This window comes from Pan paniscus, chromosome 4 (assembly GCF_029289425.2).
Source record: "Pan paniscus chromosome 4, NHGRI_mPanPan1-v2.0_pri, whole genome shotgun sequence".
Classification (NCBI taxonomy): Eukaryota; Metazoa; Chordata; class Mammalia; order Primates; family Hominidae; genus Pan; species Pan paniscus.
The window spans coordinates 104,990,411-105,015,979 of NC_073253.2; the positions used below are offsets into that span (position 1 = coordinate 104,990,411).

Genomic DNA, 25,569 nt, shown 5'->3' on the forward strand with positions numbered 1-25,569 from the left:
CCCATCCCTTAGATACTTTCTCAAGCCTCAGAGAGGATTTTTTTGCAGCATTGACATCGACCACTCCATTCTCCTCGAAATTCTGTCCTCTTTTGGCTTTGAAGTGACCTTGAGCTCTTTCACTTTCGGGTCTATTCTGGCACTGCTGACCATTCATTTATCATCACCTCTCTGATTTCCTCTTCTGCTTACTTCCCCAATGTTCCTGTTCTCGCCTGCTGGGGAACACTGCTTAGTTTTCTTCATTTTGCATGCTTTTCCACACTGTTGTTTTAATTACCAGGCATTTGGACTACTTCCAGATCTAAAGATCCAACCTGGACTTCTTGTTCTCTAGTTAGTGGCAATAGTAAGAGATAAGCACTCGTTTATTTATTCAGCCAATCCTGTAGCATTCTCTTGAGTTAAGGTTCTTTATCATCTTCATTCTCCTGTTGAGGAATCTGAAGCAGAGGTGTTAAGGAAAGTGCCTAAGGTCACCCAGCTAGTAAGTGTGGAAATAGGACCCAAGCCAGGCAGTCTTGCCCCAGAAATAGTGGGCAAATAGTCTTCACCTCTGTGGTGCTCTGCCTTTCCACCTCCCTTTCCTGTGACATCCAGTTAGTCCCTAAGCTCTGTGACTTCTGCCTCTTCAGTTGTCTCCACACTCTGACCCCTGCTTTTTGTCTCCATTGCTCTTGTCTCGTACTATTGTGAAAACCTCCAAATGGCCTTTCCATTTCCAGCTGTGCCACTTCTAAGTGTCTGCCATTTCATCAACAGAGTTAGTTTTCTAATATGTGAGTCCCACCATGTTTGCTTTAAAATGCTTTGTGGTGCTTCAGTCTCAAAAGGCACAGGCCACTATCCTTCGCCTGACACATACTGACTTTTTCTGTCTGATTCCTCCCGACTTGCTCATCCTTATCTCCAATCACTTCCTGCTTCACACTCTACTCTTAGGCATTCTGAGCCATGGGTGTCCTCAGACACATGCCGTTTTGTGCTTCTTAGGAATTTGCCTGTGTTCAGCTTGGATTTTTATTTTTTTCCTTTTGTGCACTGGATAATTTCAGTCTTACTCATTTTTAACACTCAGCTGAAATATTACCTCATCTCTGAAACCTTCCCTTATTTACTTCTACCATTCATTCAGCAAATATTTATTGTGTTATGCTCCAGAAATGTAGGAGGTAAGCAAGACTGACCTGGTCCCAGCCCTCAGAAAACAGCAGGGAAGACATGTAATTAAACACAGTATAATAATAAAGGGTTTTCTTCTATAGAGGCAAGAAGGGGGTCTTGGAAGGCTTCCTGAAGCAAATGATATTCAAGCTTAAACCTGAATGATGACTAGAACTAGCCAGTCAAGAAGTGGGTGTCAGAGGGCAGAGAAGGAATTTCAGGTTGTGAGAAGAGAATGGTGATTATGGGCCAGGGATTAACAAGGGCATGTTTGAACATCTGAAAGATGTTTATTAGACAGCAGCAGTTGGGGAGGGTGGGCAGCGAGGGTGTGTGTGTAGAAGCTGGGTAAATCGTGGCCATCAGGGAGATACATATCAAAACTTCTAGAAGATACTGTTTCCAACCCTTTTAGAATGGCTAAAATAAAAAAGATGACAACGTCAAAAGTTGGCAAGAATGTGTAGCAACAGAAACTCATATATTGCAGGTGGGAATGCAAAATGGGGGCGACTTTCTGAAAAGCCTCCAAAGAGTTTTCCAAACTTAAAATATATACCATGTGATCTGGGGGCTCCACTCCTAGCAATTTACCCAAGAGAAATGAAAAAATGTTCACAAAAAGACTTGTACAGACATTTTCATACAGGCTTTTTCCTAGTAACTTCAAACTGCAAGCAGTTTAAATATCCTTCAGCAGGTGATGGATTAAAAAATTGTTGTATATTCATACAACAGAATACCTAGCAGTAAAAAAATGATAAATTACTGAAATACACAGTAATATGGATGAGTCTCACAAATGTTCAGCAGAAGAAGAGAGACAGAAGAGTAAATATTGTTTGATTTCCATTTTATGAATTCTGAGAGGAGACTCAACTGATCTATTGTGATAGAAATGGAATGTCAGAGTGTTTTTTGGGGGCAGGGTGAGTGGGCGAGCATGGATTGGAACGGGGCATGAGGGAACTCTCTGAATTGGTGGAAGTAGTCTATATTATTTTGGATAGTGATTACAGTTGTCACAATTCATGAGACTGAAAATATGTGTATTGTATATTGTTATATCTCAATTAAAAATATTTTAGAAAATGTAATACAATATAAACATACAATACAATAAATACAATAATATAATACAATACAGTAAACATAATGATATATGTCTCTCTTGATATGGAAAGATGCTCATGGTATAATAATGTTAAGTAAATTAACTTGGTTAAAAACTCTGGCTCCCATAACCCTTTGTGCATATATATCAAGGTAGTGAGTTTTTAAATTTTATTCTTTAACGTCTTTCACATTTTTCAACTTATTTTGAATGAGTATTTTATGAATAAAGTATTGTTTACTATACAGTGAAAGATTTAAAGTACATCCCCTGCTTATTAAAACTTTGCAGAAATTATTGAACCATATGAGAAATTTATTTTTATTTCTATTAAATTACATTAATTAATTAATTTTAGAGACAGGGTCTTTGTCACTCAGGCTGGAGTACAGTGGTACTATCATAGCTCACTGCCACCTCAAACTCCAGGCTCAAGTGATACTCTACCTCAGACTCCTGAGTAGCTAGGATCTACAGGTGCAGGCCACCATGCCTAGCCAATTTTTATAATTTTGTAGAGATAGGTTTTACTATATTTCACAGGCTGGTCCTCAAACCCCTGGCCTGAGGTGATCCTCCTGCATTGGTCTCCCAAAGCACAGGGATTATAGGTGTGAGCCACTGCACTTGGCCCCAAGACATTTTTAAATAAATTTTCATGACTATTTTTAAGCTACAGTTCTGTTACTTTTTTTTGTTTGTTTTGTTTTGAGACAGATCTTTACTCTGTTGCCTAGGCTGAGTGCAGTATTGCAGTCTTGGCTCACTGCCACCTCTGCCTCCCAGGTTCAAGCAGTTCTCGTGCCTCAGCCTCCCGAGTAGCTGGGATTACAGGCATGTGCCACCACACCCAGCTAATTTTTGTATTTTTTGTGGAGATGGGGTTTCGCCATGTTGGCCAGGCTGGTCTTGAACTCCTGACCTCAAGTGATCTGGCAGCCTTGGCTTCCCAAAGTGCTGAGATTACAGATGTGAACCACCGTGTCTGGCCTCAGTTTTGTTAGTTTTCAGTGCTTAGGAGACACAGGTTATAGCATTTATAGTTCAGAAAAAAATTTGGTTTAATTTACTTTTTAATATATGCCCCAATATATACAAAGGATACACAATGAAAAGTAAGGTACTCAGCCACTCCTGTCTCCTTGTCATTTTGATCTTTTCACAGGAGGTAACTACTATGACCTGGCTCTTATTTATTTTATGGAGGTATGGGAAAACATATGCACATGTACATAAAGGCATAGGCATATATATTATACAATGATAGCATGCCATGCACATTGTGCTGGTTTTTTTTTTTTTTTTTTTTGAGTGGGTCTATTTTTTAAATTGTAAATAAGCATAACATAAAATTTACTATTTTAACAATTTTTAAGTGTACAGTAGCATTACAACATTTACATCATTGTGCAGCTGTTACTACCATCCATCTCTAGAACTTTATCATCACCCTAAATGCAAACTTTGTACCTATTGAACAGTAATTCCCGTTCCTCTTGCTCCTGGCAACCACTGTTCTGTTTTCTGTCTCTACAAGTTTGACTACTCTATTAGGTGCCTTATGTACGTAGAATCGTATAATTTTTGTCCTTTTCTGTCTGCCTTACTTCATTCAGCATAGTATCTTCAAGGCTCATTCATGTTGTAGCATGTATCAGAATTTCTTTCCTTTTTAAGGCTACATGATATTCCCCTGTATGTATTGAAAGTAGTGACAAAAACCACAATTACTTTTGCACCAACCTAATACATACCACAGCTTATTTATCCATTCATCCTTTGATGGACATTTGGGTGGTTTCTACGTTTTGGCCACTGTGAACAATGCTGCTATGAATATGGGTGTGCAGATATCTGTCCAGGTCCCTTCTTTCTATCTCCAGAAATGGGACTGCTGGATCACATAATAATTCTATGTTTAATTTTTTTTAATCACTGTCATTTAGGTGTATTTTTTTGGCAGAGTAAAACATTTAAACATTTTACATAGACATAAATATGAGCATGATAAGCATTGACATGAAAATGGCAGTAATTCTGTGTGTGTGCTTCTTGTATTTTTGTTATCTTTTTATGTCATGCTTTTTTGCAAAATACATTATAAACATTTATGAATTTCACTAGTTTTCTGTGATATCATTTTTAATGGCTGAATAATGTTCTGTCACTGTATGAATGAGTTAACTTGACTAATCTCTTACTTTTGGAGATCTAGGTAATTTTTTAACTTTTATCTTTGAAAACATCTGTTTGTATCCATGATCTCTATTTATAATCTAATTTTATACAAAGGTAACAAAGAGCTGGGGGGAGAGGGTGGGTACAGCAGTTTCATTTGACTGACAATATAATCAACATTTAGCTGTATGATTTTGTCCTCTTTGTTGCCTAAAACGTTATTCTCTAGGGCTTTCCCCAAATTGTTTTAGAACAAGCAAGTTGACATGCCTTTTCTATAGGGTATACTGCCTGGGAATAATGTGGAATTGCACCAAGGAATCAAAGGGCAGTATAAGGACATGTGTAATACAAGATTCGTGCATAATTTTTTCATCACCATGCTGTTTTCCATACTACTGTACCATTTTACATCCCACCAGCAATGCACAGATTTCCAGTTTCCTCACATCCTTATCAACACTTATTTGCTGTTTTATTATTTTAAGTAATAGGCATCCCTAATGGGTGTTGTACCGTGCTTTTTAAACATGTATCTTGGAGAATCTTTTAGTAAAGTCTGTTATGTGAATGGGACTTGTTATTTAACTACTCCCAATTTTCTGGCCTCTTGGTAATATATTTAGTGTATCTTTTGTCTTTAGTGTATATAATGCTCTTATTTTAAAATACAATATTTTCTGACTTATTTTCAGTGAGCATGGATGAAAGTACATATGCATTTTACAGTTTGATAGTTATTGCCAGCAGTATGTGCGACTACTTATGTCTACATCCTTAACATCACAGTATGTTATACAACTTTTTGATCTTCTTATCTGATAGGTGAAAAGTGGCATCTTAATGAAGTTTTAACTTGCATTTCCTTATGAGTGAGATTAAATTTCTTGTCATTTTTATGAGCCAGTTATTTCTGAAATATCTGCATTGTATCTTTTGCCTTTTTTTTTTTGCATTATCAGTACCCATTTCTTACAATTTTATGCTAATAGGAACAATCAGTGTTAAATGATGAACAAAACTGATGTGATTCCTGCGCTCATGGTACTTACAGCCTGTTGGAATAGAAAGATAGTAGACATACAAATATGCAATTAAATTTTGTTGTAAATGTTATGGAAGAAAAGTTAGATTTTCTGTAAGATAACAGTTCAGGCTGGATTTGGGTGGAATGTGGTGGCCAGTAACAGCCCCTAATGAACCTGTAAGAACCAATGAGGCAAATATTTGAAGGGAAAACATTCCAGGCAGATAGACAGCATGGACAGCTAGCTGAAAGAAGGGGATGTGGCTGGATTGCAATGAGGAAGAAATGATGAGAGATGACTGATTTGCCCTCTGTTCCTCATACACTAATCTGTATAGATATGTATCAACAATGTTCAAAAGTATACAGTGAGTTTCTCCTATCATTATATAAGGGGCTTTAAAACAAATCTTTTTCCCTGCCTACTAGATATTCTCCATGAAAGGAATATGAATCAGACAATCTGATTAGCAGAATGTCTTTAGGGTATAAGTTGATTCATTGGGAGCTTCTGTGTTTTTGAATTTTTCATTTAAAATTTTTTTAAAATTTAAGAATGAAATACTGTATGTCATCTTGTATTATTTCCTGTTTCTCCAGATGTGTGATTAGAAATTCAGCTTGTTTTCTCATGTGAAATTAATTTGTGATTCTTTGAAGCTTGCTAAATGATGCATTGTTTGCTACTAAGTTGTCTGTAACAATTTCCCCATTAGGGAGAAAAGCTCTTTGAGTGTGTCCTTCTGTGTGTGACCAAATTCCAAATGTCTGATGATTCTACATAGGGGAAAAAGTGACACTCAGAGAAAATGATTTGCAGCTTGTTGTGCTTTGCAGTAAAATCTGCATTTTAGGTAAAATGCGGAACGACAGATATGCTCAGCTTAGTTTTGATGAGTAATTTTCTTAAGCTTTCTATATCAAATTTCTCATCATTGAAATAGAAACATCGTGGTATTTTAATGTCTTTTACCATTAGTTACAAGTCAACTCAGTGTAAAAAGTGAAAGACAAGTATTGTTAATTTTGAAAATTAGTTCCTGGTTTCTTAGTTTCTGGATTTGTTAGATAAATATATTCCTTTGTTTCCCTTACTTACCCAATATCCTTTCACTTTGGCCTCTAGGTTTCATGTTTATTAGGAAATATCATGAAGTGTACATGTAAAATAGACAGAGAATGTCTTGGTAGAAATTAAGCAATAGACCCTGTGGTGTGGGCACATCTTTTTTTTAAATTTTAATTAAATTTTAATTTAAATTCTAATGTTTTTAATTAACTTTCTCCACTAATATTCCCCCGCTTGTCAGAGAAATAGTTCAATTGATACCTGTTGAACACTGTGAATGGAAAGACTTGGAAGTGCCTGTATTCATTCTAAGTAAATTTTTTTATAGATACGGGTATTTCTCATTACTTTTAAAAAATTGTTAGTCTTGAATGTACAGCTACAATCCATCTTCATCTTATTTTTATCATCACTAACAACAGTGGCTTTAAGTATGGTCCTTTTTTAGGTTAACATAGCTTTTCTGTTATTGCTTGTAAATATTTTTTAAAGTATTTCCAGACATATTGTTTCTGTTAAGACTTTTAGTCCTAGGTTTTGTAGTTATCACTAAATGATAATGGTTATTGCTATGCTTCTCAGTAATTAGGTCGACAATTTTCTTTGTTTTTTTGGGACTATTTCTTGTTTTTCTTTCACTCATCAGATGCTTCCTTAAGTGCTTATCATATATGTTCTAGAATTCAGGGCAAATTTGTGTCCTTCTGATGTTTTTGGGTTTTGTTGTTGTTGTTAATGGCAAGTGTTTTTGCTCAACACAGTAAATATTTTATATCAGACCAAATCTTCCTGCTTGTAAGAATCTTCTGGTTTATTATCTGTTTTTCTATTCTTGTGGATGGATTAGAGGGTAATACCCTAGGAAAAACAGGCAGTTCAATGAAATAGGAGTACTCACTAACCTGATTATTCTACCAGGTATCATACTATTACAATATGGTCCATATTAAAATAATGTTGTCTCTTTTCTTCCATGGGATGTTTTGTTCTATCTTATAAAAGAAACTATGCTAAGAGGAACTAAAAGCTATGCGCTTTCTGGCCTACTATTATGATGGCATTTATATATGATATGATATATTTGCCTATTTTTGACCTAGTCATGCAATTTTTCTGAAAAACCTGTATGAGCATAGTATTTTGAAATATGAATCCCTTGGCTTCCATGACATAATATCTTGGCATTTTCTTATGAGCTGGTTTTAAGTCACTCTGATTGAGTCTTAAAAAGAAAAAATATAACTCATTCTTTCTCCACTAAATCAATGGCTGTTTTATTATATTTTTATATTTTTAATTGATGCAAATATTTGTACATATTTATGGGGTATATGTGATATTTTGTTACATGCATGGAATGTGTAATGATCAAGTCAGGGTTGGGGCGTCCATCACCTTGAGTATCATTTCTAAGTGTTGGGAACATTTCCAGTCCTCTTTTAGCTGTTTTGAAATATACAGTACATTGTTGTTAACTATAGTCACCCTACTCTGCTGTCGAACATTAGAACTTACTCCTTTTATCTAACTGCATGTTTGTACCCATTAAACAACTTCTCTTAACCCCTCTTCCCAATCGCTACCCTAAGTCAAATACTCTTCCCAGCCTCTGGTGTCTGTCCTTCTACTCTCCACTTCTGTGAGATCAACTTTTTTTTTTTTTTTTAGCTCCCAAATATGAGTGAGAACATAGGATATTTGTCTTTCTGTGCCTGGCTTATTTTGCTTAATAGAATGACCTCCAGTTTCATTCATGTTGCTACAAATGATATGATTTCATAGTTTTTTATGACTAAATAGTATTCCATTGTTTATATATATACCACATTTTCTTTTTCCATTCATCTAAATCAACACTTAGGTTGATTCTGTATATCTTTGGTGTTGTGAATAGTGCTGCAATAAACATGAGAGTCCAAACAGTACATCCCTTTGGTGTACTGATTTTTTTCCTTGGTATACTTGAGTTTTTCCCAGTAGTGGGATGGCTGGATCATAAGGTAGTTCTATTTTTAGTTTTTTTTTTTTTTAAATAAATCTTCAATGCCTATTTTATTAATGTAAATGTTTTTTAAAAATCTATTTTTCAACTTCCTATTCTGACTCACTGATGTGTTTATTTCTAAGTCACAGTTATGGTAGCTTTTTAATGGCTTATACCAACTGGAAGGACAGATTACTCTTTATTACTCTCTCTAGACTGTTTCAGGCTAAATTCAGATTTATTATTTTTGTCATTTAACATTTCTTATCTCCCTTTCTCTTATATTTTCCTTCAGCTTGATCTTTGACTCTCCTTTTGCTTGTTTTTTGTTAACTTCTCGTCATTCCCTATTTTCTCTTTTGTTAATAGTTCTTTGAAACTTAACTTTTTAACTGGCCCCTTTTCTTAAACTTACTCTTCTTTTTCACTTAACTCCTTTTGGATGTCACACTGTCATCAAAAAGCCCTGTTCAAATTTGTATGCATTACTACAAAGTGACTTCCTTTCTCAACGCAATTGCACTGTTTGTGTATTAATACTACCATTCCGTTAGACACCTGGAATTAAAACTCTAAGTCATATTTGCATTAATCTTTTCATCTATCTTCAGTCATTTTCTCATTACCATTGATACTTTTTCATGTGATGTCTCCCGTCTTCCTCCTCCTCCATATTTCATAATTACTACTACCATGTTCTAGATCATATCATCTCATACCTAGATAATTGAAACTTCATTCTGACTGACCTTTCTCTTTCTATTTTATTTTGCAAATATCTGTGAGCTTCTTCTAATATAAAATCTGTAGGTAAATACTAATATTAAACTGATGGCCTTATTCATTAATTCCTCATTTATGTAACAAATATTTGAATGACCATTATCTGCCAAGCAAGCTTCTGAGTGCCGGACGTGCCAACGTGAACAAAACACATTCTAGTCCATGCTCTCTTGGAGCTTACATTCTAATGGTGGGTAGAAGTCGGGAGGGAAAGAGTGGAGATCTGACAATGAACAAGGTAATTTTGGTTTCTGATAAAGACTGTGATGGATAGATAGAATGGGGGGTACAGTGGGAGTGTTAGTTTAGCTTGGGTGCACATGAAGACATCTCTGAGCTGAGCTATGAGGGCAGTTGAGACCAGCCAGACTGGGAAAGATAGGGTAGAAGAAAATAGATAAATGCTGGAAAACATTTTAATAAGTGGGAAGTTTTTCATGCCTCCTCAAAATTAATAGACAGAATAGTCTTTAACCTTTAAGTACAGATAAGAATTCAGTCTTTGATGAAAGTAGCATCCCAGGCATCATGGAGAAAAAATGGATTATTAACAAATGGAGCTGGGAAAATTAGTTACTGTGTATACTGTAATTCTTGGCTGGTTGACTTTCTTGAAGACCATTGATGCCTGTGGGACAGGAATTATGTTGTAAATTAAAACTGATATAGATGAAAAAAGTTCTATCATTGGAGTAAATTTTTTCCACTTAATTTTTAGTTTTCTTAATCTGCAGTTTTTTTCTCTATTCAAGATCAGCGAAGAGTTTATTTTTGATTTATATCTGAACTTATGTCTGAAATTTTCCAAAAGATCTATTTATTGATATATTGAAATAATGAAGTCAAGTTTCCATATTTGATAATTAGATACTAAATCTCATACTGTCCTGACATCTCAGGCTGCGAAGCATAATGCATAAGGGGCAGGTTTGGTCCATAGCCTCTAGACTGTGGCTAAATCAGGCAATCACCAGAAAGATAAGAAAAAGAACTAATTGTATGCATAGGTCTATTGACAGTAAAGGTGGGACCGGTAGCCTTGAATTTAGTTGTGTTCTTAAAGAAGGGCATTTTTTAGAAATTTCCAGCTTCTTCATTGTAGATTCTTGATTTGGGCCTTTGAGAATCTGAAGTTTGATTGGATATTGTGTTTCTTTAGACATTCTAATGAGTCATCATATTCTCCATGTGAAATTATATTAGTTGGTGATCCCCATGGCAACATAAATTTATTTCTTTAATTTTTGCAGGGAATTTATTATTTGATTGTTTTTTAGAAATTACGTCCATTATCCACTCTGTTACTGGTTATATGATCATGCATATGTTTGAATTACATGTTGTGTTAATGTTGTGGCTTCTATCATATGCTTTGTAGGAAAATAGTTATTCATCCTCTGTGCCTCTGGTCTGCTTCAACTAAATTTGGCTTGAGAGTTGGCTGTTAGCTGTAGGCATCCAGTGATGTATGTCCTTTTTAAAGCTGCTTTGCTTCTTTCTGAAATTTTACCCCATTTTCCAAACCATCTTGTTGCAGGCTGGCAAGTCTGTGGCACTTAAGATAGATACTTGCTCAATTTTTTTTTCTTTTTTCTTTTTCTTTTTTTTTTTTTGACACAGTGTCTCACTCTGTCTCCCAGGCTGGAGTGCAGTGGCGTAATCATAGCTCACTGCAGCCTCAAACTCACAGGCTCAAGCAATCCTCCCACCTCAGCCTTCCAAGTAGCTGGGACTACAGGCATGCACCACCACACCTGGCTAACTTTTTAATTTTATTTTGTAAATATGGGATCTCCTTATGTTGCCTAGGCTGGTCTAGAATTCCTTACCTCAAGCAATCCTCCTGTCTTGGCTTCCCAGAGTGCATGAACTACAGGGCTGAGCCACTGTGCCAGACCTTGCTTAAATTCTTGACTTTTATGCTCCCTTGGGCACTATTTCAAATTTTTAATAGTTAATGATTTTTTTTTCTTCTCAGGGGAAAGTATCTTCTCAAAACAATTTTATTAGGATTAGGGATCTTGTTACCTGGTATGGTATTATGGCAAAGGAATACCCAATAGACAAGTAATGAAGCTGTTAGAGCCTTTCACTCAATAATGAAAAATAAACTGTATAGCCTATATTTCAACTGAATCTGGAGCAAAGTACTTTATGATGTTATCTGTATTCCCAGAGTCATGTGGTATTTACTAGCTTTACCCTTGTTATTTTTTAGGGTAGTTTGCATGATTAACTTATCAGTGTCAGAAGGACTAAAGTAAATATTGATTTTTTGATAAAAGTATATTGAAGTAAATAATGTGCTTAAAATGACAGCCCTCCAATAAACACTCATCAAGCATATAGTCTGTGTAAAACACCTTTCTAGGTGCTCTGCAAGATGCAGAAATAAACTAGATATGGGCCGGGCGTGGTGACTCACCCCTGTAATCCCAGCACTTTGGGAAGCCGAGGCGGGCAAATCACCTGAGGCTGGGGGTTCAAGACCAGCCTGACCAACATGGAGAAACCACGTCTCTACCAAAAATACAAAATTAGCCGGGCATGGTGGCACATGCCTGTAATCCCGGTTACTCGGGAGGCTGAGGCAGGAGAATCGCTTGAACCTGGGAGGCGGAGGTTGCAGTGAGCCGAGATTGCACCATTGCACTTTAGCCTGGGCAACAAGAGTGAAACTCCGTCTCAAATAAATAAATAAATAAACCAACCAGATGTGGCTTTTGACATTAAGAATCTTTGAGGCTGTATGGGAGTTTATACCCATGTGGAAGGAACCTCCAGAATGACCTGCATGGCTTTTCCTGCAGAAGGGCAGGGGTTACCTGAGACACCGGGTGCTATCATGAGGTCTTGAAGTTGAAATTCATTCACTGGTTTAAACACATTTTTTGACAACTAGTATACATACTGGTTATATTTAAAGGCTGTTCTTAATGTTTATGCTTGTTTAGTTTTTCATTTGAACTTTTCTTAACATTTATTAATGTAGACTCTTGTTATTTTCTCTCTAGTTTAATAGAAAATGGTCAGCTTGAAATTGTGACAGGTGGCTGGGTTATGCCTGATGAAGCTACTCCACATTATTTTGCCTTAATTGATCAACTAATTGAAGGACATCAGTGGCTGGAAAATAATATAGGTATGTATTGGTATATTCTTTATTTGGGCTATTTTGGACAGTTAATTTTCGGGATGTGAAGTGAGGCTCTGTTCTTTTTTTGAGTAACTATTTTCCCTGTTAGTCATTATTGTTGAATAATTTATTCTTCATTAATTTATGATATTTCTTAGCTCATAAACTGAGTTACAAAGATTTACTATAGTCACTTTTAGGATCATCTACCTTGTTTAATGTATTATTTATCTATATTTTTATTGGTTTTGGGATTATTTTAATTGTATGTTAAGACTTGATGACAAGAGGCAAAAACCTAATTATGGTAGCTTAAGTTTTTTTTTTCAGCAAAAAAAGGAAAGAAAGATATTCATTATGTCACTTAGTGTTCCGGAGATATGGTAGCTTCAGGTATTGCTGTATCCAGGGATCCAGGGGACTTAAATTATGTTGTCTGGGCACTGTATCTTTGGGCTCTGCTTGTTTTGCTGGGTTTCTTCACAAGGTGAGTAAGATGGCTCTAGGCAGCTGAGACTAATTTTTCCAACCTAGCAACCAGGAATTCTCTTTAATACTTTATCTAGTTGGCCCAACTTGAGTCAGTTGCTTATGTCTGAGCCAGTTACTGTGTCCAGAGGTATAGGAGTTCAAATCACTGAGGTCTAGTCATTTTGGTGGAAATGGTCTTGGGGGAAAGGGAATTGTGGAGAGCAGGGTCAGCTGCACCTAAAGGCATGAGAATGGGTCCTCCATATGAGTGGCCTCATGGAATGGGTCCAGTTCAACAGAATAATTCTGTTGCTACAAGAAGTGGGAAAAAAGATGCTAGACTGATAGAATCAGATGTCCACTATAAAAACTTGGGACTAATAGAAAACTATGTGATATTTAATATTTGCATTTTGTAACATGGTATGTAAATCCTTTCAAATATTTTATATCTCAGTATAATAATGTAGTTTTTTATGTAAATATATGTGTTTTTTATTGAAGTTATTTTTAGATATTTCCTTATTTTAAAAAATTGTCCCTTAGAGATAAAATTCTTAATCCCTATTAATTTTTTCTTTACTTTTTATTTTGAGATAATTGCAAATTTGAAGAAATGTATAAGAATACTGCAAAATATTCTCATAGACCCTTCACCCAGATTTACCAGTTGTTAACATTTTGACACATTTACTTAATTTTTTCTGTTTCCGTGTTGTTGTAGTGGTGCTGGTATTTCTTATTATCAGAACCATTTGGAAGTATGTTGCAGGTATCATGCCCGTGTAGAAAATAGTTAGCATAGCAGGTCTGCTATCTTTAGAAAGGCCTTGCTTGCAAGATTGGCCCTTGGTTAGTGTCTGGGAACATGGATATCCTAACGATAAGAGTGGCTCACTGTTTTTAATCTGGTTGTACAAACAAAATAGTTTGTGCAAAACAATTGCTTTTCTTCTGGGAGTCTGAATTCTTAGTATGTGCTGAACAGAGGGTGCCTACATGACCAGCCCCCAACATTGGACACTGAGTCTGTAATGAGTTTCCTGGTCAACAGCACTTCACACATACTGTCACAGTTTCGTGCTGGAGCATTTAAACACATCCTGTATGACTCCATGGGGAGAGGACGCTTAGAAGCTTGCACCTGGTTTCCTCTGGACTTACTCTATATGCTTTTTCCTTTTGCAGATTTTTTTTTCTCATTTCACTGTAATAAATTATAGGTATGAGTACGACAATGTTGAGACCTGTGATTTTTCTTAACAAATCACCAAACCTGAAGGTGGTCTTGGGGACCCTCTCTACACAATGCCCTTTTTCTTAAATACTTGATATGCTAACCCAAGAATATTCACTTCATAAACCTCAGTTATGAATGTTTTTTATGTTTTTATTGAAGTGTAATTTACATGCAGTGGAATATATAAATCTTAAATGTAGAGGTCAGTGAGTTTTAACAAATGTACATACCCATTTAATCTATACATTTATTACCCAAGGTCTCTCATCCCCTCATCTTTCCACTTGCAGCCAACTGCTCTTTGATTTCTGTCATTGTCCATGAGTTTTGTTCAAAGAAGAATTTATTAGTATATGAACTCACATAATATTATTTTGGGTCTTGTGTCTTTTGCCCAGTGTAATTTTTTCTTACAACTTTATTGAGATATATTTCACATAAATTCATAGATTTGTGCAACCATCACCACAGTCTATTTTTAGAACTTTTTTCAACATCCCCCAAAGAAACCTTATACCCAGTAGTAATCACTCCCCTTCCTAGCTTCACCCTTCCCTGCCCCAGTCTCAGGCTATCACTAGTCTTTCTGTATATATGGATTGGACTATTCTGGACATTTCACATAGATGGAAGCATGTAATGTATGGCCTTTGGTGATTGGATTCTTGGCATAATATTTTCAAGGCTCATCATGTATTATAGCATATATCAGTGCTTCATTCCTTTTTATAGCTGAATAATATTCTGTTGTATGGATATACCAGATTTGTTTATCCCTTATTCAGTTGATGGGCACTTAGGTTGTATCTTGCTTTTGGCTGCTGTGAATAATGCTGTTATACACATTTGTTTAAAAGTTTTTGTGTGACTCTACCTTTCTTCCTAGGAGTAGAATTGCTGAGTTATATGGTAAAAATGTTTAGCATTTGGAGAAACTGTCAAACTTTTCCAAAAGAGCGGTATCGTTCTACCTTCCCACCAGCAATGTGTGAGGTTTCTATTTTCTCCGTATCTTCACCAACATTTGTTACTGTCTCTCTTTTTTATTGTAGTCATTCTAATATGTGTGAAATGGTAATCTCATTGTGATTTTGATTTGCATTTTCCTAAAGACTAGTGGTACTAAGAATCTTTTCATGTGTATATCAGCTGCTTATAGATCTTTTAAGGATAAATGTCTATTCTAATTATTTTCCTATTTTTCAGTAGAGTTATTTATCTTTTTATTATTGACTTAGAATTTTTTTATATATTGTGGTTAAAAGTTCTTTGTTGGATAGTGATTTACAAATTTATTTTCTCATTCTGTGGTTTTTTCACTTTCTTGAAGGTGTCTTTTGGTGCACAAGTTTTAATTTTGAGGAAGTTTTTCTTCTGTTGCTTGTGCTTTTGATGCCATAGTAAGAAACTGTTGTTTAATCCTGAATTATAAAGATGTACTACTGTTTTTAAACTAGTTTTATGGTTTTAGCTCTTACATTTATGTCAGTGATTAAATTAACTAAAAAATATTATATTATAATATTTAGTTAATATTATATAGTTAATATATAATAGTTAATATAACTATTAATATAATTGTTATATTAACTAAAATATTAATTTTTAGTTAATATTTGTATATGATGTGAGGTAGAGTTTCATATTTATTTTTTTTGCATGTTGATACCCAGTTATTCCAATGCCACTTATTGAAAAAGAGGATTCTTTCCTCACTGAATTGTCCTGCACACTTGTTAACAATTAGTTAACCATAATTATGAGAGTTTATTCCTGGACTCTCAGTTCTGTTTCCTTGACTTATATTTATGCCAGTACCATACTGTCTTGATTACTATAGCTTGTATAAGCTTGACATTGGGAAGTCTGAGTTCTCCAACTTCGTTCTTTTTTTAAACTTGTTTTTTCCATGTGAATTTTAGGCCAGTTTATCAATTTCTGCAAAAATATCAGCTAGGATTTTGCTAGTGGTTGTATTAAATCTGTAGGTCAATCTGGGGGAATATTGCCATTTTAACAATGTCACATCTTCTGATATAGCAACATGGGATGGCTTTCCATTTAAGTAGATCATCATTAATTTCTTTCAACAGTGTTTTATAGCTTTCAGTGTAAAAGTCCTGTACTTTTTTTGTTAAATATGTTCCTAGACATTTTGTTTGTTTTACTGCCATTATAAATGGGATTGTTTTCTTAATTTCATTTTAGGATTATTCATTGCTAGTATGTAGAAATACAATTGATTTTTGTTAGTGATCTTATATCCTGTCACCAGCATGAAGTTTTTGAGATTCATTCTTGTTGTGTATGTTGGTAATCCATTTCCTTTTATTATTAATCCAGTTTCCTGTTGAACATTTGGGTTGCTTTCAGTTTTGAGCTATGGTGAATCATACTGTGATAAACATTTGTGCACAGGTCTTTTTATGGGCATATGTTTTCCTTCTCTTGGAGTGAAATGTTTACTAGCACTAGAATTGCTGGGCTATAGGATAAGTTTATGTTGCAGCTTATGTGAACTTTGAAAGAGTTTTCCAAAGTGGTGGTGCTATTTTATATTCCACCAACAACGAATTAGAGTTCTGATTGTTCCACATTTTTGCCAGTGTTTGCTGTGTGAGTCTTTTTTCTTAGAACCATGCTAGTGGGTATATAGTGATATTTCACTGTTATTTTAACATGCATTTCTATGATGACTAATGATGCTGAGTATGTTTTGTTGTGCTTATTGGCCAGTGGTATACCCTATTTTCAAGTTTCTAAGTCTTTTACCCATTCTTTTTATTTGAATTGTTGCTAGATAGATAGATAGATAGATACTTTAAGTTCTGGGATACATGTGCAGAACATGCAGGTTTGTTACATAGGTATACAACATGCCATAGTGGTTTGCTGCACCCATCAACCTGTCATCTATGTTAGGTATTTCTCCTAATGCTATCCCTTCCCTAGCCTCCCAGCCCCTGACACGCCCCTGTGTGTCGTGTTCCACTCTCTGTGTCCATGTGTTCTCATTGTTCAACTCCCACTTATGAGTGAGAACATGCGGTGTTTGGTTTTCTGTTCCTGTGTTAGTTTGCTGAGAATGATGGTTTCCAGCTTCATTCATATCCCTGCAAAGGACATGAACTCATCCTTTTTTATGGCTGCATAATATTCTGTGGTGTATATGTGCCATATTTTCTTTATCCAGTTTATCATTGATGGGCATTTGGGTTGGTTCCAAGTCTTTGCTACTGTGAATAGTGCTGCAATAAACATACATGTGCATGTGTCTTTATGGTTGAATGATTTATAATCCTTTGGGTATATACCCAGTAATGGGATTGCTGTGTCAAATGGTATTTCTGGTTCTAGGTACTTGAGGAATCACCACACCATCTTCCACAATGGTTGATTTATACTCCCACCAACAATGTAAAAGCATTCCTGTTTCTCCACATCCTGTCCCGCATCTGTTGTTTCCTCACTTTTTAATGATCGCTATTCTAACTGGGGTGAGATGGTATCTCATTGTGGTTTTGATTTGTATTTCTCTAATGACCAGTGATGATGAGCTTTTTTTCACATTTGTTGGCTGCATAAATGTCTTCTTTTGAGAAGTGTCTGTTCATATCCTTCGCCCACTTTTTGATGGGGTTGTTTTTTTTCTTGGAAATTTGTTTAAGTTCCTTGTAGATTCTGGATATTAGCCCCTTGTTAGATGGCTAGATTGCAGTAATTTTTTCCCATTCTGTAGATTGCCTTTTCACTCTGATAGTTTGTTTTGCTGTGCAGAAGCTCTTTAGTTTAATTAGATCTCATTTGTCAGTTTTGGCTTTTGTTGGCATTGCTTTTGGCGTGTTAGTCATGAAGTCTTTGTCCATGCCTGTGTCTTGAATGGTATTACCTAGGTTTTCTTCTAGGGTTTTTATGGTTTTAGGTCTTAAGTGTTGAATCCATCTTGAGTTAATTTTGTATAAGGTGTAAAGAAGCGGTCCAATTTCAGTTTTCTGCATATGGCTAGCCAGTTTTCCCAACACCATTTATTAAATAGGGAATCTTTTCCCCATTTCTTGTTTTTGTCAGGTTTGTCAAGGATCAGGTGTTTGTAGATGTGTTTTGCTATTTCTGAGGCCTCTGTTCTGTTCCATTGGTCTATATATCTATTTTGGTACCAGTACCAAGCTGTTTTGGTTGCTGTAGCCTTCCTTGTAGTATAGTTTGAAGTCAGGTAGCGTGATGTCTCCAGCTTTGTTCTTTTTGCTTAGGATTGTCTTGGCTATATGTACTGTTTTTTGGTTCCATATGAAATTTAAAGTAGTTTTTTCTTATTCTGTGAAGAAAGTCAATGGTAGCTTGATGGGGATAGCACTGAGTCTATAAATTATTTTGGGCAGTATGGCCATTTTCACAATACTGATTCTTCCTATCCATGAGCATGGAATGTTTTTCCATTTGTTTGTCCTCTCTTATTTCCTTGAACAGAGGTTTATAGTTCTCCTTGAAGAGGTCCTTCACATCCCTTGTAGGTTGTATTCCTAGGTATTTTATTCTCTGTAGCAGTTGTGAATGGGAGTTCACTCATGTTTTGGCCCTCTATTATTGGTGTATAGGAATGCTTGAGACTTTTGCACATTGATTTTGTATCCTGAGACATTGCTGAAGTTGCTTATCAGCTTAAGGTGATTTGGGGCTGAGACGGTGGGGTGTTTTAAATATACAATGATGTCATCTGCAAACAGAGACAATTTGACTTCCTCTCTTCCTATTTGAGTACCTTTATTTCTTTCTCTTGCCTGATTGTCCTGGCCAGAACTTCCAATACTATGTTAAATAGGAGTGGTGAGAGAGGGCATCCTTGTCTTGTGCCAGTTTTCAAAGGGAATGCTTCCAGCTTTTGCCCATTCAGTATGATATTGGCTGTTGGTTTGTCATAAATAGCTCTTATTGTTTTGAGATATGTTGCATCAATACTTAGTTTATTGAGAGTTTTTAGCATGAAGGAGTGTTGAATTTTGTTGAAGGCCTTTTCTGCATCTATTGAGATAATCATGTGGTTTTTGTCATTGGTTCTATTTATGTGATGGATTATATTGATTCATTTGCATCTGTCGAACCAGCCTTGCATCCCAGGGATGAAGCCGACTTGGTCGCGGTGGATCAGCATTTTGATGTGCTGCTGGATTCGGTTTGACGGTATTTTATTGAGGATTTTCGCATCGATGTTCATCAGGGATATTGGCCTGAAATTTTCTTTTTTTGTTGTGTCTCTGCCAGATTTTGGTGTCAGGGTGCTGCTGGCCTCATAAAATGAGTTAGGGAGCAGTCCATTTTTTTCTGTTATTTGGAATAGTTTCAAAAGGAATGGTATCAGCTCCTCTTTGTACCTCTGGTAGAATTCAGCTGTGAATCTGTCTGGTCCCGGGTTTTTTTTGGTTGGTAGGCTATTAATTACTGCCTCAATTTTAGAACTTTTTAATGGTCTATTCAGGGATTCGACTTCTTCCTGGTTTAGTCTTGGGAGGGTGTATGTGTCGAGGAATTTATCCATTTTTTCTAGATTTTCTAGTTTATTTGCTTAGAAGTGTTTATGGTATTCTCTGATGGTAGTTTGTATTTCCATGGGATCAGTGGTGATATCCCCTTTATCATTTTTATTGTGTCTATTTGATTCTTTTCTCTTTTATTCTTTATTAGTCTTACTAGCTATACTAGTAAAGGGTTGTTGCCTTTTTTAAAATTTGTAGATGTTCTTTGTATGTTCTGAATATGAGCACTTTGTCACATATATGCTATATGAATATTTTTACCAGTTTATGGTTATTCGTTTGTTTTTAGTGGTATCTTTTTCATTTCTCTTAATCATTTAATACCAGTATATAAGAAAATTTTTCATATGCATGTGTATATGTGTGGTCTAAAGTTGTATAAATCCTAACTATCTTTTTATTATAAATATTTTATATAATTTCTTATTAGTTATAAATATGTAATAAAATCATAAAATGAAAATTATCTTTTTAAATACTTATAGTATTTAGACTATATGTCTGTTTAGTATTTTATTGCATAGATAACATCTCTTATAGTAATGACGTAGGGTAGTGGTCTTTCTTGTTCCAGATTTTTAATAGAAATTGTTTAGCTGTTCTGTATTAAGTATCATATTATATAGTATTTTTATGGTAGGTGCTATTTATAGTGTTTAGAAAATTATTTTCTTCTTAGTATTTTTCACTTAACAGTGAATACGTAATATTACTGGTTTTCTTATAGCCATCTATCAATACTGTATGGTTTTTCTCATGTTTCCGTGGATGTGACAGCAGTTTGTTCAGTTAAAAAGTCATTGACTTCCTGGAATAAATCCCTTTTGGTTTTGGTACTATTGAGTTTATTTAGTGGTTTTATGATTTTATATCCATTTTCATAAGTAAGATTAGTTTTCTTTTTTAATGTACTACATTTATTTTTTTTATTGGTTTGTGATACTTAATAAAATGAATTAGGTAGTACTGAATTCTTCCTTGTATTACGTGACAGCTTATGGACATTAGAAATAATTTATTGCTCAGATCCTAGGCTTAGAGGGGTCTTTTATTGGAGGTAGATTTTTTGATAATGTTAAAAATTTCTCCAAAGTTATTAATATCCAATTTACATCTAAAATGTAAATTGTATTATTTTTGTTAGAAACCCAGCCTTCTTATCAACATTTTAATTACTTGGAGTATAAAGTAAGAATTGTATATAGTATTCTTTGTTTTAAACAGTATTTTATTAAATAACGTGCAGTCAATGTGGGAAAATAGGAAAAAATAATATACTAGCAGAAAGTAAGGAGAAATCCTTCTGTACCCTTTAGAGATAACCTGTTTTGTGATATATGACATTATAGCATTCTGGACTTTTTCATATGTATATTTAAACACAGTATAAGTTTTTTTCTACAAGGATAGGATAGTATTTTAAAACAAATTTATTAGAGATAGTAAAGTGTTTAAAGCTATCTTCTCTACAACTTTTGTATCTATCTTCTTTATAGTTTTCTGTAGGGCATTTTTATTTGACTGTTAGTCTGTGTTATTTATTTTTTAAAGAGCAGGTTAAAATTTTTTAAGCTAAAAGGTATTTTGTGTTTCTTCATACTACCTTATCTTTATTTTCTTCTTTCTTTGCTCCTTTTGTCTGTTTTTTGTTTCTTTTTCTCTCAAGGAGTTGGCAACGGGTGCATGTGCACACATACATACATTTTGGCTCATTTGTTCTTTTTCTACAACGTGAAGGTGAGTGGCAGCGAGGCCTCTTGTGAGAGAGCATACCCATCCATCTCACTCATCCTGTGGAGTCAGCATAGGCAAACTGCTGAAATGGAGTTGGAGCTCATTTCTGCAGTCCAGGCAGAGGACAATGGCAATGTGGCAGGGTCAGTCTGAGAATGTATGTTCCTCCTACCTCAAGGTGCCCTGGAGAAGATCAGTGCTGGCCTTCGATGTGCTCAGGGGATGTACTTATGACTCTTAGCATGTGATATGAGGTATCTCACTACTTCACTCTTTCCTCCATCCCAAATAGTGAATACACTTAACAACACTTACAACATCATAAAACTGTTCAGTTTTAGAGGTATAATTGTCAAAAGCACAATGTGAACAAATGCAGCTTAAAGATTGAATTGGCTTTATTAAGCAATTCATGAACAGGGCAACATCCCATCTAAAAAATAATATTCTGATGAGCAAAGCAGAGAAGACTGGCTTTATAGGCAGCAAAAGGCTGCAAAAGCAGAAATAGGAAACAAAAAGTAGGTTGGTTATTTCAAAGTTACTTCCCTTACAGGGTTACAACAGAGGAGACTTCGTTATCATGCTGGCTCAAGTAGACCAGGCCCCTTCTGATTGTGGATCAGATTGCTTCAAATCTGGTTTTTGTTGTTGTTTTTTAAACTGGTACATATTCAAGTTCAGTTTGATTATGTGGCACCTAGCACAAGTGACTGTATTCTGGTTTGATGTGGTCTTTTGGGGTGTACTGCAGCAGCTCAGCCTAATACAGTGGCCTCCCATAAATTTTATTTAACATAGACCTCTATGAATTTAATTAGTAGGCTTTTGAGCATCAAAGTGAGACTCACTACATGTTCCATAAAGCTGAGAAAAGCCAGGTTCAGGGAGATTTTCCCTTGGCCCAGTTACTTTCTTTTTAAATATAATGAACATATCTGAGGATATGACATTTCTTTGTATTGTAGCTTTGGCTGCATCTTATGAGTTAGTGTCCTTGGTTTTGTTTTCTTTTTTTTTATTTTTAAGTTTTTTTAAAAATTTATTTTATTATTATTATACTTTAAGTTTTAGGGTACATGTGCACAATGTGCAGGTTAGTTACATATGTATACATGTGCCATGCTGGTGTGCTGCACCCATGTAGGGACATGGATGAAATTGGAAATCATCATTCTCACTAAACTTGGTTTTGTTTTCTAAAGAATTTAGGACATGTTATTTTGGAGACTGTTTTTACATTTGATTTTGGGATGCATTTTTAGTTGTTTAATCTTTGGCTATTAATGTCTGCTTTTAACTTTATTATAAAAATTGACCATTATAACTTTTTTTTTTTTTGAGACGGAGTCTCACTCTATCTCCCAGGCTGGAGCACAGTGGCGCCATCTCAGCTTACTGCAACCTCCGCCTGCTGGGTTCAAGTGACCCTCCTGCCTCAGCCTCCCTAGTAGCTAGGATTACAGGTGCTTGTCACCGCACCTGGCTAATTTTGTGTTTTTAATAGAGATAGGGTTTTACCATGTTGGTCAGGCTGGTCTCGAACTCCTGACCTCAGGTGATCCACCCACCTCTGCCTCCCAAAGTGCTGGGATTACAGGCATGAGCCACCGTGTCCGGCCTATTATAACTTTTTTGAGCTTTTAAAGTTGTCTTTTGACTACCATATCCATATTACAAATATATTTCCTGATTCCTCTTAAACTATAGTATTAAATATACTTAGAATAATCCAGTTTTATTAGGTACTATTCGTATTACTCATGTTCTAATTTTTAAACCTATTAGGTTTGCCAAAAATTGACTGATGTTAATTCTTCTTAATGATTGTTTTCCATACTTTGTTCTTGTATTTTGAACAGTTTTTACTTTTATGTATTTTGATAATCTTATTCTTGCATGAAGGCATGAAATCTTTTTGATGAGCTTTCCAGTTTTATTAGCAAATGTGCCCTCTTTATAAAATTTTGGATTTTTCTTATATTGTACTTTTTCCTAAATTTGCCCCTTACCCTCCTTTTAAAAAGTATTGCCAAGAAAAACTCTAGCAGGACACTAGGTTCCTTTTTAAGTCTATCCCTAGTTCTCCACTCCTTTCATATCAAAGTTTTAAAAAATATAGTTTACACTCTCTCTTTTCTACATTATTTAGTCTCAGGGACTCTTTATTCCATTGCAGCTAGGTTGCTACCCCTCTGGATCCAACGGTTTTGATGTGGAAAAGATTACCAGTGATGTTATAATTGTTAAATTGAATGGACACTATAAACTCTTTGACATCACTACAGTGTTTGATATTGATTTTTATCTTTTTTTATAAGCTTATTCTGTCCTTGTTATTTGGACAATACATACTCCTTTTTTAATTTTATAACAATTTTGATATAATTTTTAACTTATAAGTGGCATCATAGTACTTGGGAAGGACTCCCATGTATCTTGTACATTGATTCATATGTATATTTTTCTGAATCATTTGAGAGTAAGTTGGAGGTACCCTGTACCCTTATCTGTAAATACTTCATTGCATATTTCCTAAGAAATAAGGACACTTTTATATGTAAATAGAATAAAGTTATCAAATCAGGAATGTTAACAGTGATACAGTAGGACAGTGTAGTCCACAGGCTGTATTCAGATTTTGTCAATTATTTCAATAATGTCTTTCATAAAAGCCGCTTTTTCCCCCACCCAGTCAAGAATGGAATCCATGGTCGTACATTGCATTTAGTTGTCATGTCTCTTTAGTTTCCTTTTATTTGAAACTGTTCCTTAGTCTTTCTTTGGGGATTTCTTGATCTTTATATTTTTGAAGAGTAGATCCACTTTTGTAGAAGTCTCTCTATTTGACTTTGTCAGTTTCTTGATGATGGGATTCAAGTTATTTATGTATTCTTCCTATCTACCTGTTTGTCTGTCTAGTTACAATATCACTGCAGTAATGTGATGTCCCATTGTCCTCACTGCATCATATCAGGAGGCATGTGATGTCTCTGTCCTAGTACTGGTAATACTGGGAACAACTAGTTAAGGTTTGTCTGCTAAGTTTCTCCACTGTATTAAATTTTTGCCCTTCTAATTAATATGTGGGAGATACATTGGGAATAAATATTCTATACCTCAGCTATCTCTCATGTTTATGTTTTAGTGTCCATTGATGATTTTCTAATTCCTTCTATAATTGCTAGTTGGCATTCTACTAAAGAGAAGAGCTTTCCTTCTTATTTTCTGTTTATTTATTTATATCAGTATGGGCTCATGGTTAATATTCAATGGGTTATAATGCATTGTTTATTTTCACACCTCAGTTGTCCCAGATTTGGCCATTAGAAGCCTCTTTGGTCTTTTCCTGAGTTATTTTAATATGCCCCCATGATTTCTTGACTGTCTCTTTGCTTTATGACACAAGAATATATTCCAGGCTTATCATGTACTTTCCTGGCTTCAGCCTTGGAATAAGCTATTTCTTTCAGGTTTTTTTTTCTTTGTAAAATGATTGGTATGTAGAGGCCAAGATGTGAGAGCTAAGGTGTGGTCATTGGTACTGAGGTTTTATTGCATCTAGGTCCTTCAAGTGCACTGAGTTGGAAAATTTGTGTATGTTTGTGAATATACATACAGATACCTGTATCTATATTTTTATATTTCTTCATGAAAAACCGTAAGTTAGTACCGATATCTCCTGTTGTAATGCAATATCATAGGGTACATTCCAGTCTTCCACATTTGTAGTTACTTATCTTACTGTGAAAATTCTGGCTCCCTTGTTCTCATTTGTTCAATCTTAGAATACATGAAAGCTGCCTTCAGAATTGTTAAATCCGTGCTACCACAAAAACCAAAGTTACTAAATAGAGTTCAATATTTCTTTTTAATTTTTGGATGTAAATTACATATGTGAAATGCACAAATCTTATGTGGTCAGTTCTTTTAGTTTTGACCTATGCTCTTTTTGAGTTTTGACTGTATACTCTTGGTCCCCTGTAGATCCTGACTTTTCCTTATTGTCCTTTACTGGCTCCCCATGTCTGTGTTCTTCTTTAGTGTTGTTTACAAAGTTCTAGTTCTCTTTGTTGTCTTGTGTGTTACTTTGTGTTACACTTATTTGAATGATAGCCTCTGCAAACTAGAGTCAAGA

General features: G+C 35.1%; 1 protein-coding gene across 1 annotated transcript in view; it reads left to right on the plus strand.

Annotated features, from left to right (window-relative positions):
* MAN2A1 (mannosidase alpha class 2A member 1) overlaps positions 1-25,569 on the plus strand; it is a 184,949-nt gene that overhangs the window by 55,488 nt on the left and 103,892 nt on the right. The window contains exon 5 of the mRNA XM_003826756.5: positions 12,334-12,461. Coding sequence (XP_003826804.2) covers positions 12,334-12,461 — 128 coding nt within the window. The remainder of the gene's footprint in view (positions 1-12,333; positions 12,462-25,569) is intronic.